Below are 19,874 nucleotides of genomic sequence, written 5' to 3' on the forward strand. Positions count from 1 at the left end.
CTAACTGTCGGCTAATATAAGTGTTCTGTGCACATTTGAGATAGGCTAGGCTAAGCTACAATGTTTAGTTGATTAGATATATTAAATGCATTTTCAACTTAGGATGAATTTATCGGGATATAACCCCATCACAAATCAAGGTGCATCTGTAATGTGTTGATCATGATAGTAATGGCAGCTTTGTTTCCTAATTATTTTCATTCTCAGTAGTTTCTGTATATTTTCTGAAGCACAACATGTATGCATTAGAAAATGAGTAATTTTCATTTTCACCACAAGTTTCCACTTTGACCCAAGACGAATTAGAAAGGAGTCCCATTTGAATTGATGATGATGTAATGATTATGGTGACAACATTTGCTGAGCAGTGAAAGAGGATGTACTAAATGTTTTACAGGTAGTATCTCAGAGTGGTCACATTAACCCAATAAGGTAGCATCATCCTCATTTTACAAAGGAAGAAATTAATATTTAATAAAAATGAAGGAATTAACATAGTGTCAACAGCTGTTAAGTGGCAGATCCAGGATTAAAATTCAGATCTTTATGATCCCAGATTATATATTCTTAACAAGTAATGCAAGAATCTGATTTAAAACAAAAGAAGTTTTATTCATTTCAATGAATATAAGTTAAAGTAAGCTAACTAAAAAATTCCAAGCTAGGAGTAGTGGCTCATGTCTGTAACGGGAAGCAAGGCAGGAGGACAGCTTGGGCTCAGGGGTTTGAGACCAGCCTGGACAACATAGCGAGAAAAAAATTAAGTAAATAAAAATTTCCAAGAATACGGGTTTTCAAAACATGCTCTGATAAATAAGAATGACCCAGCTCTTATCTCTAAACATTTACTAAATATTTTCATTTGACTGTCCTGACTTCATGTCAAATTCATACTTATGGTGGAAGACCTAAGAAAACTGACTCAATAATTTACCTACTAAAATATTAAGAAAGCAAATCTCAACACTCTGGGAAGCTGAGGCAGACCTGAGCTCTGGAGTTAAGGCCAGCCTAGTCAATATGGCAAAACCGTGTCTCTACAAAAAAATTTAAAAATCAGCCAAGTGTCACGGCATGTGCCTGTAATCCCAACTGCCCAGAAGGTCCTGCTTCAGGCAACAAAAAACTTTTAAATAATTTGTAAGCACAAAAATCAGTATTAATCAGTTTGAAAATGTGTTTTAGAAACACAGTATCAACACTAGATCAGTTTTAAATCATGCATTTACTTACCATACTGTACAAATTTAGCAAGCATTATCTCAAATTATGTTGAGAAGCAACAATTTTACTAACAATAATTTACTATTATTTGTTTATTTTTAAAAAGGCATCATCTTAAGATATATATATACACACACACACATACACACATATATGTATATATGGTTTTTTTTTTTTTTTTTTTTTGAAACTGTCTCACTCTTGTTGCACAGAACGTGATCTCGGCTCACCGCAACCTCCGCCTCCCGGGTTCAAGCGATTCTCCTGCCTCAGCCTCCCAAGTAGCTGGGATTACAGGCATGCGCCACCACGCCCAGCTAATTTTGTATTTTTAGTAGAGACGAGGTTTCTCCATGTTGGCCAGGCTGATCTCAAACTCCTGACCTCGGGTGATCCACCTGCCTCGGCCTCCCAAAGTGCTGGGATTACAGGCAAGAGCCACCGCACCTAGCCTAAAGATACTTATTTTAAACCACCAAATATAGCACAAATGTCTTTAAAGACAAGTAAAAAAGATTAAGATTGTTATTTTTAATACTTTCTTATTATTCCTTACCATGTATGGTGTCATAAATTGGAAACCATCCTGAGATGACTGTTGCAGCTTCACTATACAGTAAAGGATCAATATCAATGTACACTTTACCAATGGCATCATTTGCACTGTAAGTATCATGGTCAAGAACTGTGATCTGTAAAGGTTCATCTTGTAAGTCTTCATCATCCACCTAAAAGCATACCTTAAAATTAAATCTCACATAGTTTTTAAATCTTAATTACCACAAATGTACACCTATATCAAATGAAAAGGATGACCATCTGCAAATAAAATCTTACAGATTTCTAAGCACCAAAGTAGAGAAAAGAATTAACACATAAAAAGTTATAGCTCCTTTTCCTACACAATATCCCATCTTTCTAAAGAAAAAAAGTTTATCTCTCAGCACAAGAGTGGGATGACTAACAATAAAAAAAGTTATATCTCAATTTTTGTACATATCATTCTGTGTTTTACAGCTTTGCCTATGATATACAGCAAAAGTGCCTAAGGAATGTCATATTAGAGTTCATGTAGTATCTATAGAGAGAAGAATGCTAATTGAGTACAATGACACCACAATTTCTAAGGGTGATTTCAGAGAACAAAACCATAAGGAAAACTAACATTATGTGTAAGAAACATTATGTGTAAGAAACTAACATTATGTGTAAGTTATGTGTAGTTACACATAACTAACATTATGTGTAACAAATTCACAAATTAAGTAAGTTCACAAATTAAGTTCATGATATAAACGTCTACCCTTTCCCCTTTTATTTAGTCATTATCGAGTTATTATCATATGCCAAACACTGTGCCCAACGGAGGGATTTACAATGGAGAACAGTGCAAAACGATTTCTCCCTCACGGAAGACACGTTCACTATTTTGGCTGCCACCGTCTGGATATCATGCCATTATTTAATTTGCCAGCCCCCTTCATCAAATATAGTGGCCAGAAGGGAACATATTATAGACAGTATTAAGACTGGGACAGAATGCAAAAGGATTATTTTCTATAACAAGAAAATTACACTTTTAAAATGCAGTCTATGGATGTTCTTCTTTACATCAGACATACCATACTATTAAGATTGAGTCTGTGGTTGGCTACAATCTCTGTATCACTCTTACATATGCTTTGGTCAAGTGATAACTCTACAACCCGTATACTTTGGTTGGTTTTTTAAACTTAGATATGAAATATTATGCCTTTCCCTATTCCCTATTTAATTTCTTGTTCATGTTAAGCTAATAATCTAGCCTCTGAAGATTATTTTAAGAATTAAAGTACATTAAGGAATTACTGATATCATTAGTGTGATAATGTGATACGGTTTTGTTTATTTGTAAGGGGTCCTTCTTTATAAGAGGTATATAATTTGGAATTTATAGATGAAATCATACAACATCTCAAATTTGCCTTAAAATATCCCCACTAGAGGGAAAACTGGGGTGGGCGGGAGTTAAAAAGACAAAACAAGAACAGTAAAATGTAGACAGCTGTTAAAGGTAGGTGAGGTTCAATATACTAATCTACCTTTATGCATGCTTGAAATTTTCCATAATGAAATGTTAAAATAAAATGATCATTTTGAATCCCAACCCATTCCGAATCATCTGTCATCCAATGGCATTCTCTCCAGTACTATTCTGTTATGTATACATTTAATAAAAGAGAAAGAATCATAAAACAAACCACTAACCATTACTCCAAGACATTTCTCCCCATTTCTAACTCCACTAAAAATACTCTCTGTATATACTTATTTAACCACCTGTACATTCACCCCTGAGTATTATCATTTTTTCTCATGGTACACTAAGGTATCCCTTCCCTGACATTAGGGGGCGCTAAACTAACAACTAAGTGACTAAATATAGCTTGTGATACATACATAGATAGCTAATAATATGACTAATATGAATAGGGAAATTCAAGAATTAATTATAATGAAGTAATTAAGAATATTTAGTAGAGTAAATGGAGCCTCTCTGGAATCCCAAAATATTATAAATTAGGACTTTCTGAGAGATGTTTTAAATGTTTAAATTAGCAATATGCACTGCTAAAATACTGCATTTCTTAGCCTCCCTTGCAACTAAATGTGATACAAGCATAAATCATTACATAGAGTTTGGTAGGGAGGGTGCAAACTTGTTAAAGAAGGCTTGCTCATCTGAAAGTGTTATGTTAACTCATCAGCTCCTCCTCCTGGACTCCCCTTCACTCTAGCTCCTTCTGCCAGCCTGGAATACTCATGTGCTCACTGGAACTCCAGGTGCTAAACTGGAGCCAAAAGGACCTTGAATCATTTTAAGAGAAGCCACAGGCTATGTATAGATAACGGAGTCCAAAATGACTGCGTGGAGCAACCATACTACCCTTACACTGCCTAGTACAACATTCCTTTCATGTAAGATAAAAACATCTATTTTGCTTAAGACATTTATTTGAGTGCTATATATATATATATATAGATCTCCACACAACTGTATATATATACTGTATATATAAACACAGTTGTGTATATATAGTTGTGTATATATATAACTGTACATATATACACAGTTGTATATATATAGTTGTCTATATATACCTGTATAATACAACTGTATATATATGTATATGTATATACAACTGTATATACACAACTGTATACACTGTATATATATACATACACAACTGTGTATATAAACTGTATATATACACAACTGTGTGTGTATATATCTATACAACTGAATATATATATATATATAAAACTGAATGCAATTAACAACTGATAAACAGGGTTTTAAAAAGGGTTTAAAAAGTACTACATAATCAATGTTAACTATAAACACAAAGTTTTAAACATTTTTCACAGCATACACATTATTCAGGAAGACTAGTCAAAACAATAACTTACTAAATGTCTTTTTTTTTTTTTAAGACGGAGTCTCACTCTGTCACCCAGGCTGGAGTGCAATGGTGTGATCTTGACTCACTGCAACCTCTGCCTCCCAGGTTCAACCGATTCTCAGGCCTCGGCCTCCCACATAGCTGGGATTACAGATGCGCACCACCACACCTGGCTAATTTTTGTATTTTAGTAGAGACGGGGTTTCACCATGTTGCCCAGGTTGGACTTGAACTCTAGATCTCAGGTGATCCACCTGCCTCGGCTTCCCAAAGTGCCGAGATAAGGCATGAGCTACTGCACCCAGCCACTAACTTACTAAATTTTAAGGGAACTGCCTGGTAAATCCCTTATTTCAGAAAATAAATATATTATTTTTCATATAGTTAAGTAAGCTGCTTGAGTACTCATTAGCTTTAAAAAATATCAGTTTATTACCATCATCATTAAAATGAAATATCACTTTTTTAATATTTCCTAGTATCATGAAAATTACTCTGACATATGAAGCTTGCCTCCTCCCACCATTTCAATAACAATGTAATTAAAACTATTTGTTTTTAACAATTTCTAGGTTATAGTTGGGGGAAAGGCCATCAAAATAAACTATATAAACATTCCAGTGTATTGCTTGGGTAATGAAGATAGACTCTGTAATTCTAATTCCATCTGAAATCATACAAGGAAGGTACTCCAATTATTTTTTGACTCATATATTCCACACCTTTAATAATGTAGTTTAAAATGTCACAATAGACTGAATACATGTGCAACGGGTCTTTCAAAATACATAGTGGCATTTTAGAAACAGCTAAAAGAAAAATCTGTACATAACATAAAAGAAAATGAGAAGAGAATCAAAATATTTCATGATGAAAATATCAACTAAAAATATAAACTTGTAGGACTCTCACATCCGGATTTCAAAACTCACTACAAAGCTATAGTAATCAAAACAGTATGGTAATAGTATAAAGACAGACATATAGACCAATGGAATGGAATTGAGAGTCCAGAAATAAATCCTCACATCTATGTCCAACTGATTTTTTTTTAACTCGCCTCAAAGGTAAAGTCCTAAAAAATTTACTGACCTCCAGTTCAATGTTCTAGCAGATAACATGGAAGTCCAGTTTAAAAGAGGAGGAGTTTACAGAAACCAGGAATTATCTTCCTTAGAGAGATCCATCTGCTTGGAAACCTTTCGGTGAAAGCTACTGGGAGGTTAAGAATAACAGTTTCTATAACTGAGTCCTTTTGGTAGAAGACTGAGACACAGCCAAGCTACTCTGATGAGGTAGTAATTTTGAGAAACACAGTTATATTCCACAGAGATAATAAATAAAAGCTGTCACTGCCCATAAATGCTCTGAGTCTACAGATGAGGTACACCTTTCTTATACAAACTGAGATTAAGTTTGGTAACAAAATCTTTTCAAACTGCAGTTCTATTTTTTTAGCACACCTACGCCACTCAGACTAACTAAACTATACATTAACGAAAGAACAGAAGATATACCCCAAAATGCTAATATTCAAACCCACTTTCTCCCAAACACCGAATGCCTATCCAAAATGCTGAGTGATTTAAAAATATTATTCCTGGGCCGCACACAGTGGCTCACGCCCGTAATCCCAGCACTTTGGGAGGTCGAGGCGGGTGGATCACCTGAGGTCGTGAGTTTGAGAACAGCCTGACCAACATGGAGAAACCCCGTCTCTACTAAAAATACAAAATTAGCAGGATGTGGTGGCTCATGAGTGTTAATTCCAGCTACTCGAGAGGCTGAGGAAGGAGAATCGCTTGAACCCGGGAGGCAGAGTTTGCAGTGAGCCAAGATCGCACCACTGCCCTCCAGCCTGGGCAACAAGAGGGAAATTCCATCTCAAAAACAAAAACAAAACAAATATATATATATATACATATATATATACACACACATACACATACACAAAAATCTCTTTTTTTTGACTAGTGCAACTCATATTAATATACAACATGCTTCATAGCCACCTCTACACTACTCTGGAAAGGATTCACATTTGAAAAAAACAGAGGCTCCAAATGGTAAGGCTGTCTGAGGTCATCTGCAAATTAGCAGGCACCAGAAATAGAATGTGTTTTCTCTTAATCCAGACCTTTAAGCTTTTCCAATAGAGGGCTGCTACTCAGTATCCCAACCACTACTGAATGTGCCTTCCAACACTAAAAGAAAGATCACGGTCCTAACATAAACCGTAAGCAAAGCAGTGCCTAAACATCCTAGTGTTATTTCTTCCATCTTCAGGTATGAGTTTGGCAGGTTCCCCAGCATGATCAAAGCGTCTTTCAAGCAACCCAATACTTTTCTTCCCTTGTTCTCTTTCACTGAAGAATGACACCTTACCCTGCAAGAGCTAAACTTTACCCAGGCTCCATAATGGTTATGAAAGAGGCCTCAGAAAAGGCACAGCAGCCACAGTGCTGCCCAATATAAGGGCTGGCATGAAATAGCAGGGGAGGAAAAACCAAACGGGTCCTCACAAGGTTCTTAAGTAGTCCAAAGAAAATTCCAAAGAAGAAAATTTCTCTTGCAGCTGAGAGGTGAAGGAAGTGGTTATCAGAGAAATGGGCAATATGTGTAGCAAATATTTACTGAGAGCCTATTACATGCTCTTCTGGGGGTTGAGGATATAGTAGTGAAGAAGAATAAAAAAAGCAGGGAAAACACTGCTGGCACAGGGAACAATAACTGACAAGGATGTTTAATTTGGGAAGGGGAGTGGGTAGAAAGGAAGAATGTAAGATGGAGGTGTGGTGATCTGGTAATAGCTTTGGAGTCAGGCCGACTTCGGTCTGAATCCTTACTCTACCACTTAGCTAGCTCTGGGTTGGACTTCTGAGTCATCTTAAAATAAAAGGTGCCAGCCGGGCGTGGTGGCTCACACCTGTAAACCCAGCGCTTTGGGGAGCCGAGGCAGGTGGATCACGAGGTCAGGAGATCGAGACCATCCTGGCTAGCACAGTGAAACCCTGTCTCTACTAAAAAACACAAAAACTTAGCTGGGCGTGCTGGCAGGTGCCTGTAGTCCCAGCTACTCGGGAGGCTGAGGCAGGAGAATGGCGTGAATCCGGAAGGCAGAGCTTGCAGTGAGCCGAGATCATGCCACTGCACTCCAGCCTGGGTGACAGGGTGAGACTCCATCTCAAAAATAAATAAGTAAATAAAGGTGCCTTCACGGCATTGTGAGAACTGAATGAGGTTAACACATGTAAAGCACTTCACCAGTGCCTGGGCTATAATAAGCAGTCTGTAAGTGAGAATTGTATCTCCTTTTGTATGTCACCTTGTTGATCCCAAAGCCTAGTAAAGTCCCTATAATCTCTTGGAGGATCGGGGCATGCCGACAGACCAAATCAATGCATGAAAAAATAAACAGATATAGCAAGAAAGAGAGCAGAAACTGCAGGGAGGTGGCTGGGTGCAACATAAAACAGACATTCTAACAGTAACACAATGGACTTCCTAAGAAGAGCACAAGAGGAAAACATGAGTGATAGGGACCTCTACGTTCAAGTGTCTCAAGGAAGGAAGCACAAGTGGGAAGATGGGAGGAATGAAAAGAGACCTGGGTGAGGAGATGGGAGGCTCCCCTTTTAGAGAAATCCCCTCAGATCACCAGGCCACGAGCCATTTGAACATAACCACCTCCTGTCTCTGTGTGGACTACCAATCAATGGGGAAAGAACAGTCTCTTCAACAAATGTGCCCAAACAACTGAATTTCTACATGTATGAATTTCGACATACATGAATGAAGTTGGGGCCAGGCGTAGTGGCTAACACCTGTAATCCTAGTACTTTGGGAGGCCAAGGCAGGCAGATCACTTGAGGTCAGGAGTTCGAAACCAGCCGGGCCAAAAGGGTGAAACGCCATCTCTACTAAAAATACAAAAAAAATTAGCCAGGCATGATGGCACATGCCTGTAATTCCAGCTACTAGGGAGGCTAAGGCAGGAGAATCACCCGAACCTAGCAGGCGGAGGTTGCAGTGAGCCAAGATCACGCCTCTACACTCCAGCCTGGGCAACAGAGTAAGACTCTGTCTTTAAAAAAAAAGGAATGAAGCTGGCCTCTTACCTCACACCATTATAAAAAGTAACTCCAAATGAATCCATGACCTATACATAAAAACTAAAACCATAAAACTCTTACAAAAACCATAGGGGTAATCTTCACGACCTGAGAGTTGGCAATGGATTCTTTCATTTCACACCAAAACAAAAATAAATATATTGGACTTCATCAAAATTAAAAACTTCTGTGCATCAAAAAAAACTATCAAGAAAGTAAAAAGACAACCTACTGAATGAGTGAAAATATTTGCAAATTATATATCTGATAATAAGTTAATATTTAGAATATATAAAGAACTTTTACAACTCAACAACAAAAATAACTCAATTAGAAAATAAAATGTGGCATACATATACGATGGGATATTATTCAGCCATAAGAAGGAATAAAATTCTGATACATACAGTGTGGATGAACCCTGAAAACATTATGCTGAGTAAAAGAAAGCAGATACAACAGGACAAGTATTATATGATTCCATTTATATGAAATATCTAGCATAAGCAAATTCAAAGAAACAGAAAGTAGATTAGAGGTTACCAGAGTCTAGGGAGAGGAGGGAATGGGAAGTTATTGGTTAGTGGGTACACAATTTCAATTTAGGGTAAAGTAAAAGTTCTGGAAATAGTGGTGATGGTAGCAAAACACTGTGAATGTAATTAATGCTACCAAACTGTACACTTACAAATGATTTAAATGGCAATATTCACAATATATAGTACTATAATTTTTAAAAATTTATTTTAATCCATATATTATTCTTAAGTCATTTTTGGTATATGCTAAAATTTAGAGAAAACTACAATAATAATAATAATATAATACATTTGAGGACTTCTTTTGTTCATGTGTTATCATATACTATATTTTCTTAAATGTAATATAACATTTTTATACTCAATATTCCTAGGTAAGCAGAAAAGAAAATATTTTTATGATGTAGAAATACTACTATGCCTGAAATAAAAGGTTCTCATTATTCCTGAGGGAAAAGATTCACCTCAAAAAAATACACTAAAAAATGTTGACATTTAAAAACTTACCTCAAATTTAAACCACTCCGAGTTCCACTGAGGGTTGAGTGACTTAAGGTACACATCTGTTTTAAAGGTGGTATTACCAAATTTTACCTAAAAATGAATAAGAAATTATTCACATATAAATATCAAAAATGTGAATAAAAGTAAATGTTAATGTCAGCCAACCAATAGAAGGATTAACCATAAAGGGGACAAAAGACTATTATCCTCTGAGACAAAGGGAAGAAAGTACAGATGGATCCAGGTAAGCTTGTAGACTATACTCACAACAAGGGATTACCCACTGTTCTGCTTGACCAGCTCCACACATCACAAAGAACTAACTTCCCCCATTTCTAAAGAGCACGTACAGAGCGGTAAAAGATCAACCACCCAATAGAAAAAAGAGGCAAAGGATATGATCAGACAAATCACAGAAATGGAAATACAGCTGTCTTTAACCACATCAAAAGATGATCAACCTCATTCACACTAAGAAATACAAACTAAAATATTTTTACTTATCAGGCTGGCAAAGATCAAAAGGTTTGAACACAGAATTCGTGAGGTACTGTCATACTTTGCTGGTAGGAGTGTAGAAAAATCTCTACAGAGAACAACTTGACAACATATACCAAAATTTTAAATGCCTTAAATCCCTTTTAAGCTAGCAATTCTATTTCTTAGAATTTATCCCACAGAGGTACACAATGGCATATATCAGCAGCATTACTGTAGCAAAAGCTTGGAAACAAGCTAAATATCTATTAATATGGAACTAACTAAATTTATGGTAAAGCAACACAATGTAGCACTAAATAGAATAAAGCAGTTCTCCATGCACTGATAAGGAACAACTTCCAAGATACACCTTTCTACTGCAGATATATGGCATTCTTCAGCAAAAAAAAAAAAAAAAAGGACAGAATTTATATAATAAGTATATGTCTATATATGTGCACATTATTTCTAGAAGTATATACAAGAAATAGTAACAGTGGTCACTAGAAAGAGCAGAGGAAAGGCTGGGAGAGAGAAGCTGACTCATTTTGTACCTTTTGAATTTTGAACCATGCATGATACTACCTATTTTAAATGCATTATTTTAAAATTAAAAAACAGCAAAAATTAAAATTCAAATGGCAATAACTTTATGTTCATTCAAATTGCAGAATCCTAGATTTGCTTCCAGGAATTTTAACCTACAGAAGTACTTTCACATAAGCCCCCCCCCTCCACCAAAAATATAGTCATTCAGCAGGAAAGTGACTGAATAAATCATGTGCCCCTATAAAGAATGGAGTCGATTATACATACTGTCATGAGAAGATATTAATTACACAATAACTGAAAAAACAAGTAGCAGAATATATAAAGTAGGATTATATTTGTTTCTAAAAATGCAATATAGATATACAAGTATTTTTTTAAGGGGATGAAGAAAAGATTAACATAAACCAAAGAACTGACAGCAATTATCTCTGTAGAAGGGACTGATCGGGTGTAGGGAATAGAGTACAGTGTTGTAAGAAGAAAGTAAGGGGTTTTCAAGTTATATTTGAGTGTTTGAATCTTTTTTAATGGGGAGCATTCAAGTATTACTTGCATAATTTTTAAAATCACAACAATAAAGAAATGAAACTTAATAAGGAAAAACTTAGGGAGAATAGAGGTTCTTGCTTAATTACTAATTTAATTTTCATTCCATTTCAATATTCAAGGCATGATGGAAATACTTACTGTCTAATTTATCTAAAGTTGCTTTATATGAAGTAAAATACTGTTAGGATTTATAAAAACATTCAAAATCATTCAAAAGCCAAATATACTTAAGGGTTTTGGCTCAACTGCCAAAAGTAGCACATGATTTTTTAAGTGACAAATTTAAAGCACTCTACAGTTTTGTCCCACTATAACAGTTTCGCTATACTGTGCCTTTTTGTTGTTGTGCAACTGTTCATTCTAAATAAAGATCTGATAGTCCACAAACTGCATTAAACAAACAAAAAAGACTTTAGAAAAAAGGAAAAGGCATCAGCCAGGCAGGGTGGTGCGTGCCTGCAGTCCCAGCTACTCAGGAAGCTAAGGCAAGAGGACTGCTTGAAGTCAGGAGTTCAAGGCGGCTGCATTCAGGCCTGAGTGACAGAGCAAGACCCAGTCTCTCAAACAAGTAAATAAAGGACAAGAAACAAAAAGAAAAAGGCTGGAGTGTGTATTTTGCCAACATTAGATGATTTTCATTCTGGCACAGGAGAATCTCGGTTCACTTAGTCTTATATAATTAAAAGGACATTTTATTACTCAGCAATTAAATGAATGCCTTATAACTTTGTTAAAGAACATCAGGGATTTTAATGGAGATCTTCCCCAGTAAAGTAAAGCATTCTCTTTACCTACTCATTAGCTAAATTACCTTGAGAAAGTTATTAATCTGTTATTTAAATTGGCTTCTTCCTCTGAAAAGTGGGATTGTTAAGTGAGCATTACATGATATAACACATGTAGAGACCTAGCAAAATGTATGTACGCAGGAAATATTCATTAAATATTTATTTTCCTCTCCCTGTTCCCTCAAAGGTTCCTAGAAAAACACAAGATGACAATGCAGTTTGGCCAAACAATTGGTAACACACGTTAATATTGAGATATATTTCCATTAATACTTCCCTTATACAGAACCCCATCTCACTCTAGAGATTCCTGCAAGACTAATCATCTTTAAGTATTACTTGGTCTTCGCTGGGTCCCTACACTCCTGACATCATATATAGTGGAAATTCTCTCAATCAATGCAACCAGGACCAATACATGATCAGTTAATCAAATAACTTGGCTAAATTAGAGGATCACTAAAAATAATACAAACTAAATATTTTAAGATAAAACATATAAACAAACATTCATTCCTGTCTTTTAATTTAAGGCTAAGACTTCTTCTTTGCGTAAAAGTCAACCGTTTAGTCATCTTTTTTGCATAAGCCACAGTCATCTCTGATTTCCAGTTTGGGAAATAAAATACTTTAAAAAGCATGAACAAAGAATACTCTATTTTTTACAATCTTTTCTCCACCTAATTCAAGAGTAATTTTTAGTGACCATTTTCATGTCTTTACATTCACTAATCCTCTATTTTTTACAATCTTTTCTCCACCTAATTCAAGAGCAATTTTTAGTGACCATTTCCATGTCTTTACATTCACTGATTTATATAAGCTTTAAATAAAATATAGTAACAAATACAGTTGACATAAGCAGATTTGGGAATAAACACAACTGCCTCTTGGTAAAGTATATCAGCCAACTGATGGGAAACTCCAGGCACACTAGAGTAGTCTTACCCGGAGGAGTATTTATGAATACGCTTTATGGAAGGAATGCAGAGCACTGAGGATTGCAATGAGTCAGTTAATGGAAGTTGTCAAGAGAGCTTCAACTGTATAGACTTCTCCTCCTAATTTTTGGACTATTCAGTAATCTGTATCCCCCTTTCCTAGCCAGATTTATTTCCCACTTCTGTTCAACAAGAATCCTCCTTCCGATTACATATGAATGAAATTCATTCAATTGAAATACATTCAATTACATCGATACATACCCTATTTCTTCTTTTGCTTTTATCAAGTTTGTGCTAGTCACCTGAAAATTTTTTCTTCCTTTTTCTCTCTGCCTTTGGAAATTTTACCATCCTCCAGGCCCAGGATAAAGCTTTCTCATGACTAGCCCATGCTTCATTATCTCCCTCTTCTATGAACTTAGTCTATATCAAGCATTTTTCCCTTTATCATATTGTAATCCTTCATTATCCCCCTTTTCCTGCATTAATTTTTCCCCTTTCTACGGGATTATTCCTATTAGCACACAAATAGTTTCTGTATCTTTTCATTTATTTTTTAAGTACTAAAACTACTTCTTAAATACCACACTATTTTTCCTCCCCCCTTCATAGCCATACACCTTGAAACAGTTGCCTATTCATGCTCTTTCTACTTCCTCACTTCCCATGTACTTTAATTCTCTTTAAATCACTACAGGATGGGATTCCATCCTCATCATGCCTCTTGTCACACCCCCATGTTGTCCAATCCAATAATTTTTCTATCTTCTTATTTGACCCCAGTAACATCTGACAGTTGAGCTTCCTCTTTAAAGAAACTTCCTCTTTTGCCTTCTAAGACATTATGTTCCCCATTTTTCTCCCACCCACTGGCTCACAATCTCAGTTTCCTTCCCCTAGTCCTCCTCCTCTAATAAACCTCTTAATAACAAGTTTTTTCAAGGATTCATCCTGTTTCTCTCCCTTCCCCTAAGTCACAGGTTTGCAAAAAAGACAGAACCAACTCCTAAAGAAGCTTTAGAAATTTCTAGCAGTGTTTTTGCGGAAAATAGTAATTGCATTAAGTGAAGAAGGGCCAGAAATGCTAGGTATTCTTCAATGCAAGTGAGTTCCCAACAATGAAGACTTTTACCATGTCATGATTTTCAAATGTCCCACTAGACAATCACATGGGTAAGAAACCTACCTAGAAGGCCGGGTGCGGTGGCCCATGCCTGTAATCCCCGCACTTTGGGAGGCCAAGGCGGGTAGATCACCTGAGGTCAGGTGTTCAAGACCAGTCTGTACAACATGGTGAAACCCTGCCTCTACAAAAATACAAAAAATTAGCCAGGCATGGTGGTGTACCAGTAGTCCTAGCTACTCAGGAGGCTGAGGCAGGAAGATCGCTTGAACCTGGGAGGCAGAGGTTACAGTGAGCTGAGACAGCACCATTGCATTCCGACCTGGGCAACAAGAGCAAAGCTCTGTCTCAAAAAAAAAAAAAAAAAAAAGAAAAAGAAAAAAAAGAAACCTACCTAGAACCTCAGTTTTACAGATAAAAGTATTACAATCAGGTTTCAGTGTACATAATTGTCAAGAACTACAACCATCGTAAATCAAGAGGCAACTCTGCTTTTTCCCATGAGTTGACTATTTTGAAAAATCAGATAACCAATGGCAATGAAGATCTGAGATGCCAAAACTACACAACTGTCTCGCTCTGTTTGAGAAGCAGTTATATTCACGTGATTTTCACATAGGCGCTGCACTGCCTATTCCGTGTCCCAGCTTTATTTTCTCCATATGGGGCATTTCTCAACATCCAGCATACTATATCTTTTATTTACTTACCTTATTTGTGAACTCTCTCCTCCCACTAAAATGTAAGTTCCATGACTCAAGTTTTTATAATTTATTGCTATAGCCCCAGTATCCAGTACAGTGTCTAATACATACAAAGGTCAAATAAATATTCATTGATCCAGTATACTATATCTTTTACTTAATTACCTTATTTATGAACTCTCTTCTCCCACTAAAATGTAAGTTCCATGACTGAAGTTCTTTTAAATTTACTGCCATAGCCCCAGCATCCAGTAGTATCTAATACATACAAAGGCTGAATAAATATTCATTGATTCATCTGATTACCTCATGTTTTCTATTATGGTCATGAAAAAGTACTTCCATATTAACATAATAACAACAGGCCGGGCACAGTGGCTCACACTTGTAATCCCAGAACTTTGGGAGACCCAGGCAGGTGGATCATCTGAGGTCAGGAGTTTGAGACCAGCCTGGCCAACATGGCAAAACCCCGTCTCTACTAAAAAATACAAAAATTAGCAGGGCGTGGTGGCGAGCGCCTGTAATCCCAGCTACTCTGGAGGCTGAGACAGGAGAATCACTTGAACCCAGGAGACGGAGGTTGCAGTGAGCCAAGATCACACCACTGCACTCCAGCCTAGGTGAAAGAGCAAGACTGTCTCAAAAAAATAATAGTGATAACAACAACAACAACTTCTATTTCTCTGTCATAGTTAGACCATGGTACTGGTTTGTTTTTAATTGTAAGAATACACAGGATATATTAACTAAAAAATATCATGCCAGGATAGAAAGGGTAAAATACCGGCTATCTAAAGGGAGTCCTGGGTCTCACAGGACTTGAGAAACACTGGCTCGTGTCCTCATTTTTACTCAGACCTTTTTTTTTTTGAATGCCACAGTCATAAATCACTTCCTTAACATCTCCAATTAAAGGCCCTACAGACATCACAAACCTAACATGCTGAAATGGAAAATGATCCACCTCAATCTTTACCATCTCCATGGAGTTTCAGAAAACCCAATACTTCAGAAAGCTAGGAGTCATCTTTTAATCTATCTTCAAAATACACCTGGAATTCATCCACTTGTCTGCATTATCAAATCCATCACCTTGGCCCATATCACCTGTTATTTGAACTATTACGGAATCTCCTAACTGCCTGATTTCTACTCTTTCCCCTTCAATCCATTCTCCATATAACAACAGTGCTCATCTTAACAAGGGCTTTTCAATGAATTTAGGGTAAAATTCAAACTGTTAATCATGGCCTTAGTCCTTGCAAGACTGGCTCTTTGATTAACTCTCCAACTTTATCTTATACTACTCTTCCCTTCACTGACTATGTGCCAGCCACAGGCATCTTCCTTCACTTCCTAAAACACACCAAATCTCGACATGAGATATCCGGGTTGCCTTCTGTCCACCCACTCCCCTACACACACAAATATGCTCCCTCAGCAGCAGGCTCCTTCTCATCCACTAGATTCTGGGTTGACAAACACTTTTCTCAGGGACCTCCCCTGATAACTCAACCTAAAGTAGGTGTTCCCTGTTGTTCTCTTTCTATTGTTCTCTTTCATGGCACCCATCCCAATTTGTAACTATATATTTAATAATTTATTTACCTTTTTATTTAAATAATTTTAAATACATTTAAATTTTATTTACCTTATTTACCTTTAAATTTATCTGTCTCTCCTACTAAAATATAAGCTGCATTAAGAGCAGGAACCAAGTCTGTCTTACTCACCATGTTTATCCATTGGCTAGACCAGTGACTAGCCCAGAGCCTGGCAAACAGCCGACACTCAATTTGTTCAAAGAAGGCAATAGTAAGTAACCTGTGAATCAGCCCCTTCATCACCAGCAAAATCCACATAACTATCAAGGCCTGACAATTTTAACCTAAGAAATGTCCCACAAATCTTCCTGTTCAAATCCATTCCTATGCACATTCCCACATATTACCTGGATAATTTTACCACCTTCTTAACCGATCTCCCTGCCTCACTTCCCATCTGTCTAGTCAATCAATAGCATTCCCATTCAGGCCATCCTATAAAGAAACAAACTAATACAAACATGATCTTATTTTATTTCTGCTTTAAAAACTCCCCTGGCCAGGTGTGGTGGCTCAGGTCCATAATCCCAGCACTTTGGGAGGCTGAAGCGGGAGAGGCAGGAGGATGGCTTGAGGCCGGGAGTTGGAGGCTGCAGTGAGCTGCATTCCAGCCTGGGCAACAGAATAAAACTTGTCTTTAAAAAAGAAAGAAAGAAAAAAAAAAAAGCTTCCTTATTCCTCCTTATAAATACTACAGAAAAGGAGGTTTTATAGAAAATAGGGCTTTCCAGCCTCATCCTTAACAAGCTCCACTACCCACATATCTCATACCCTTTCCTCCAGACACATACCAAACTAAGGCAGTTTCCTGAACTTACTATATATCCCATCCTATGACTGCCTTTGATGTTCCCTTTGCCCGGTAAAATCCTGGGTGTCCTTCAAGGCCCATTTCAAATGTCACTTTCACAGCAAGCCTTTCTCAACCTTCAGAGACAATTGTTTCCATATTCTAATACAATACTCATCACTTTGTCTGGTGAGGCTGTACTAGCAGAGCGGTTAAGAGAACAAACTGTCAGGCTATGGAAGTTTGCAAGCTATGTAACCTTAAGCAAATTATTTACCCTTCCTGGGCCTCAGTTACCTCAACCGTAACATGGGACAATAACAATACTCCTATAGTAGGACTGTTGTGAAAACTAAGAATTTAAAAGTACTTAGCACAGATCAGGCAATTATTAAATTCAACACGTTACCTATTAATTATTAAATAGGCTGTGTGGGTCGATGTCTGAACTACCGGAAAGCAAACACTATGCTTCAGTTATTTGTGGATTCCTATTACCTAACATCTGGCACAACAGCACTCAAAAACTTTTTCCAATGAAGTGATTAAGAATCACCATGACAATGAGGAGGGGCAGTGAACTGCAATTATTAGGTTAGAGAACACTTAGGAAACATCAGGAATATTGAGATGAAATCGGGCTATATATTATGATATATCTATCCATCAACTCTAAGCACTAATAGCCCAAATGATTACTGCTCTAATGCTCTGGCTCATCACGCCAATTTTTATTACAATCTTCACTTGGCTTCTTTCAGACTCTGGGTTATTACCTTCCCGGCCCTAGGCCTTTACTAATTTGCATGACTTTTAAACTAATCATTAGACTTAAAAAGCAATTTTGCAATTTAAGTCCATGGCAATTAATTGACTTCCTACCTCAAGGCGCTAAATTACTCTGAAACACCTCATCAGACCTACCAGTCTATGCAAGAGCAGGAAGTGTTACAGTTGTGTTTTAGAACGTGCATGGCAGATTCACAAAATGTTAGGCATGTGGGACGCACTGTGGGACTCCAAGTGTCCATAAAGGAATTCATGCACCTTCTTAAACATGATGTCCACCACTCTGGCCATCCCTTCCAAGGGGGGGTGTGTGTGTGTGTGTGTGTGTGTGTGTTTCAGTGGCTGTGGGGTCACACTTTGAGATCTCCTGAGTGGCAGGTGGCCTGTTAATGAGTCCTGACATCAGAGTCACCCCGGCATTCGTGTGTGTGTGTGTGTGCGCGCGTGTGTGTGTGTGTGTCGGTGGCTGCGCGGCCACGCCTTGGGATCTCCTGAGTGGCAGGTGGCCTGTTAATGAGTCCTGACATCAGGGTCACCCCCGCATGCAGAACAGTACAAGCCTCCCCGCGCAGCGGACTGTGCCGCGGACGCCTGCAAGCCGTGCACCCATCGCACGCACTGAAGTCTCGGCGGTCATCCCTCGTGGGACAGCTGGACAATCACGGCCGACGGGAGGGCAGTCGAGGGGGGAATAGGCTGAGGGGCTGGGGGCGAGGTAGGTAGATCCTTCACAGGGCTTGGCGCTCCCTGTGTTTTGAGGGGCAGGACCCCGCACCAACCTCCACGAAGGCATCAGTCAGGTCACTTGCACGGTCCATCACTGGCAAATGGCGCCCAGCCACGATTTTCACCTTCAGCTTCCCAGGCATGGTCTCGGTTTCGGCCTCTTCTTGGTCTCCTGCAGAAACAAACAAACGAGTCTGCGCCGAGCGCGAGGCCGGCGGGAGAGGGGCGGAGGCGCGCGGGGTAACTGACAGCGAAGGGGCGCGCGGGGGCGCGCGCGGGCGCCCGGCAGTCGCGCCGCAGGTCGCCACTCACTCAGGCAGGAGGAAGGGTGCTGTCCCACGCGGGTGCTGAGACCTCATTCCGGAGAGGCGGCCGGAGGAAGGGCTTTGATGGATTCTTCTGCCCCGGCCCCACAGGGCTGGGACGAGAAGCAAAACCCAGTCAGCATCCCATTGAGCCTCTGCCGCCGCTGCTTGTTTCTCTTCCCCCGCCCTCAAAAATGGCGGCTCTCAGGGCACTGAAGAAAGCATCGATCGTTCGGCGCTCTGCCCACTTGGCGGGGCGAAACTAAACTCGCCGAGGAAAGATAAGGGGCGGGGCTAACTTTGAGAAAGCTGGAGGGCAGGGAAATGGGCCGAGTCCTGCATCATCCACCGAGTCGAGGCTGTGCATAGGTGCGGCGCTGCTTCCCTGGAGGGAAACGCTCCATCTTGCGGGCTGAAGCGCGAGTGCGGCTCTGTGACTTAGCTTCCGGCCGCGGCCTTCCCAGCTGCTAACGCCGCTTTTCGGATGGGCTGTGACAGATGGAGTAGCAGCGAAGACTGCTAGAAGAGCGTTTTCAGTCGGCGTTTAGTGACCCCTTTAGTGATTCGTAAAACCAAATTAGCTGGTTTCTACTTGGAAGGGGTACGGTTGCGTGTGGTGGTTTCAGTTTTCTATGAAATAGAGTTAGATGGCGGGGCGCAGTGGCTCACGTCTGTAATCCCAGCACTTTGGGATG

At 38.6% G+C, this 19,874-nt stretch overlaps 1 protein-coding gene across 15 annotated transcripts in view; it reads right to left on the reverse strand.

Annotated features, from left to right (window-relative positions):
• The window catches only part of C2CD5 (C2 calcium dependent domain containing 5), a 94,969-nt gene extending 75,314 nt beyond the window's left edge, over nucleotides 1-19,655 (reverse strand). For all 15 annotated transcript variants that reach the window (XM_050750104.1, XM_050750101.1, XM_050750098.1 and 12 more), the window contains exons 1-4: nucleotides 19,187-19,655; nucleotides 18,928-19,046; nucleotides 9,826-9,912; nucleotides 1,781-1,952 (exon numbers count right to left, since the gene is read on the reverse strand). In XM_050750104.1, coding sequence (XP_050606061.1) covers nucleotides 1,781-1,952; nucleotides 9,826-9,912; nucleotides 18,928-19,017 — 349 coding nt within the window. In that variant the 5' untranslated portion in view covers nucleotides 19,018-19,046; nucleotides 19,187-19,655. The remainder of the gene's footprint in view (nucleotides 1-1,780; nucleotides 1,953-9,825; nucleotides 9,913-18,927; nucleotides 19,047-19,186) is intronic.
• Nucleotides 19,656-19,874: the final 219 nt, after the last annotated feature.

The sequence above is a fragment of the Macaca thibetana genome, chromosome 11 (genome assembly GCF_024542745.1).
Source record: "Macaca thibetana thibetana isolate TM-01 chromosome 11, ASM2454274v1, whole genome shotgun sequence".
Lineage (NCBI taxonomy): Eukaryota > Metazoa > Chordata > Mammalia > Primates > Cercopithecidae > Macaca > Macaca thibetana.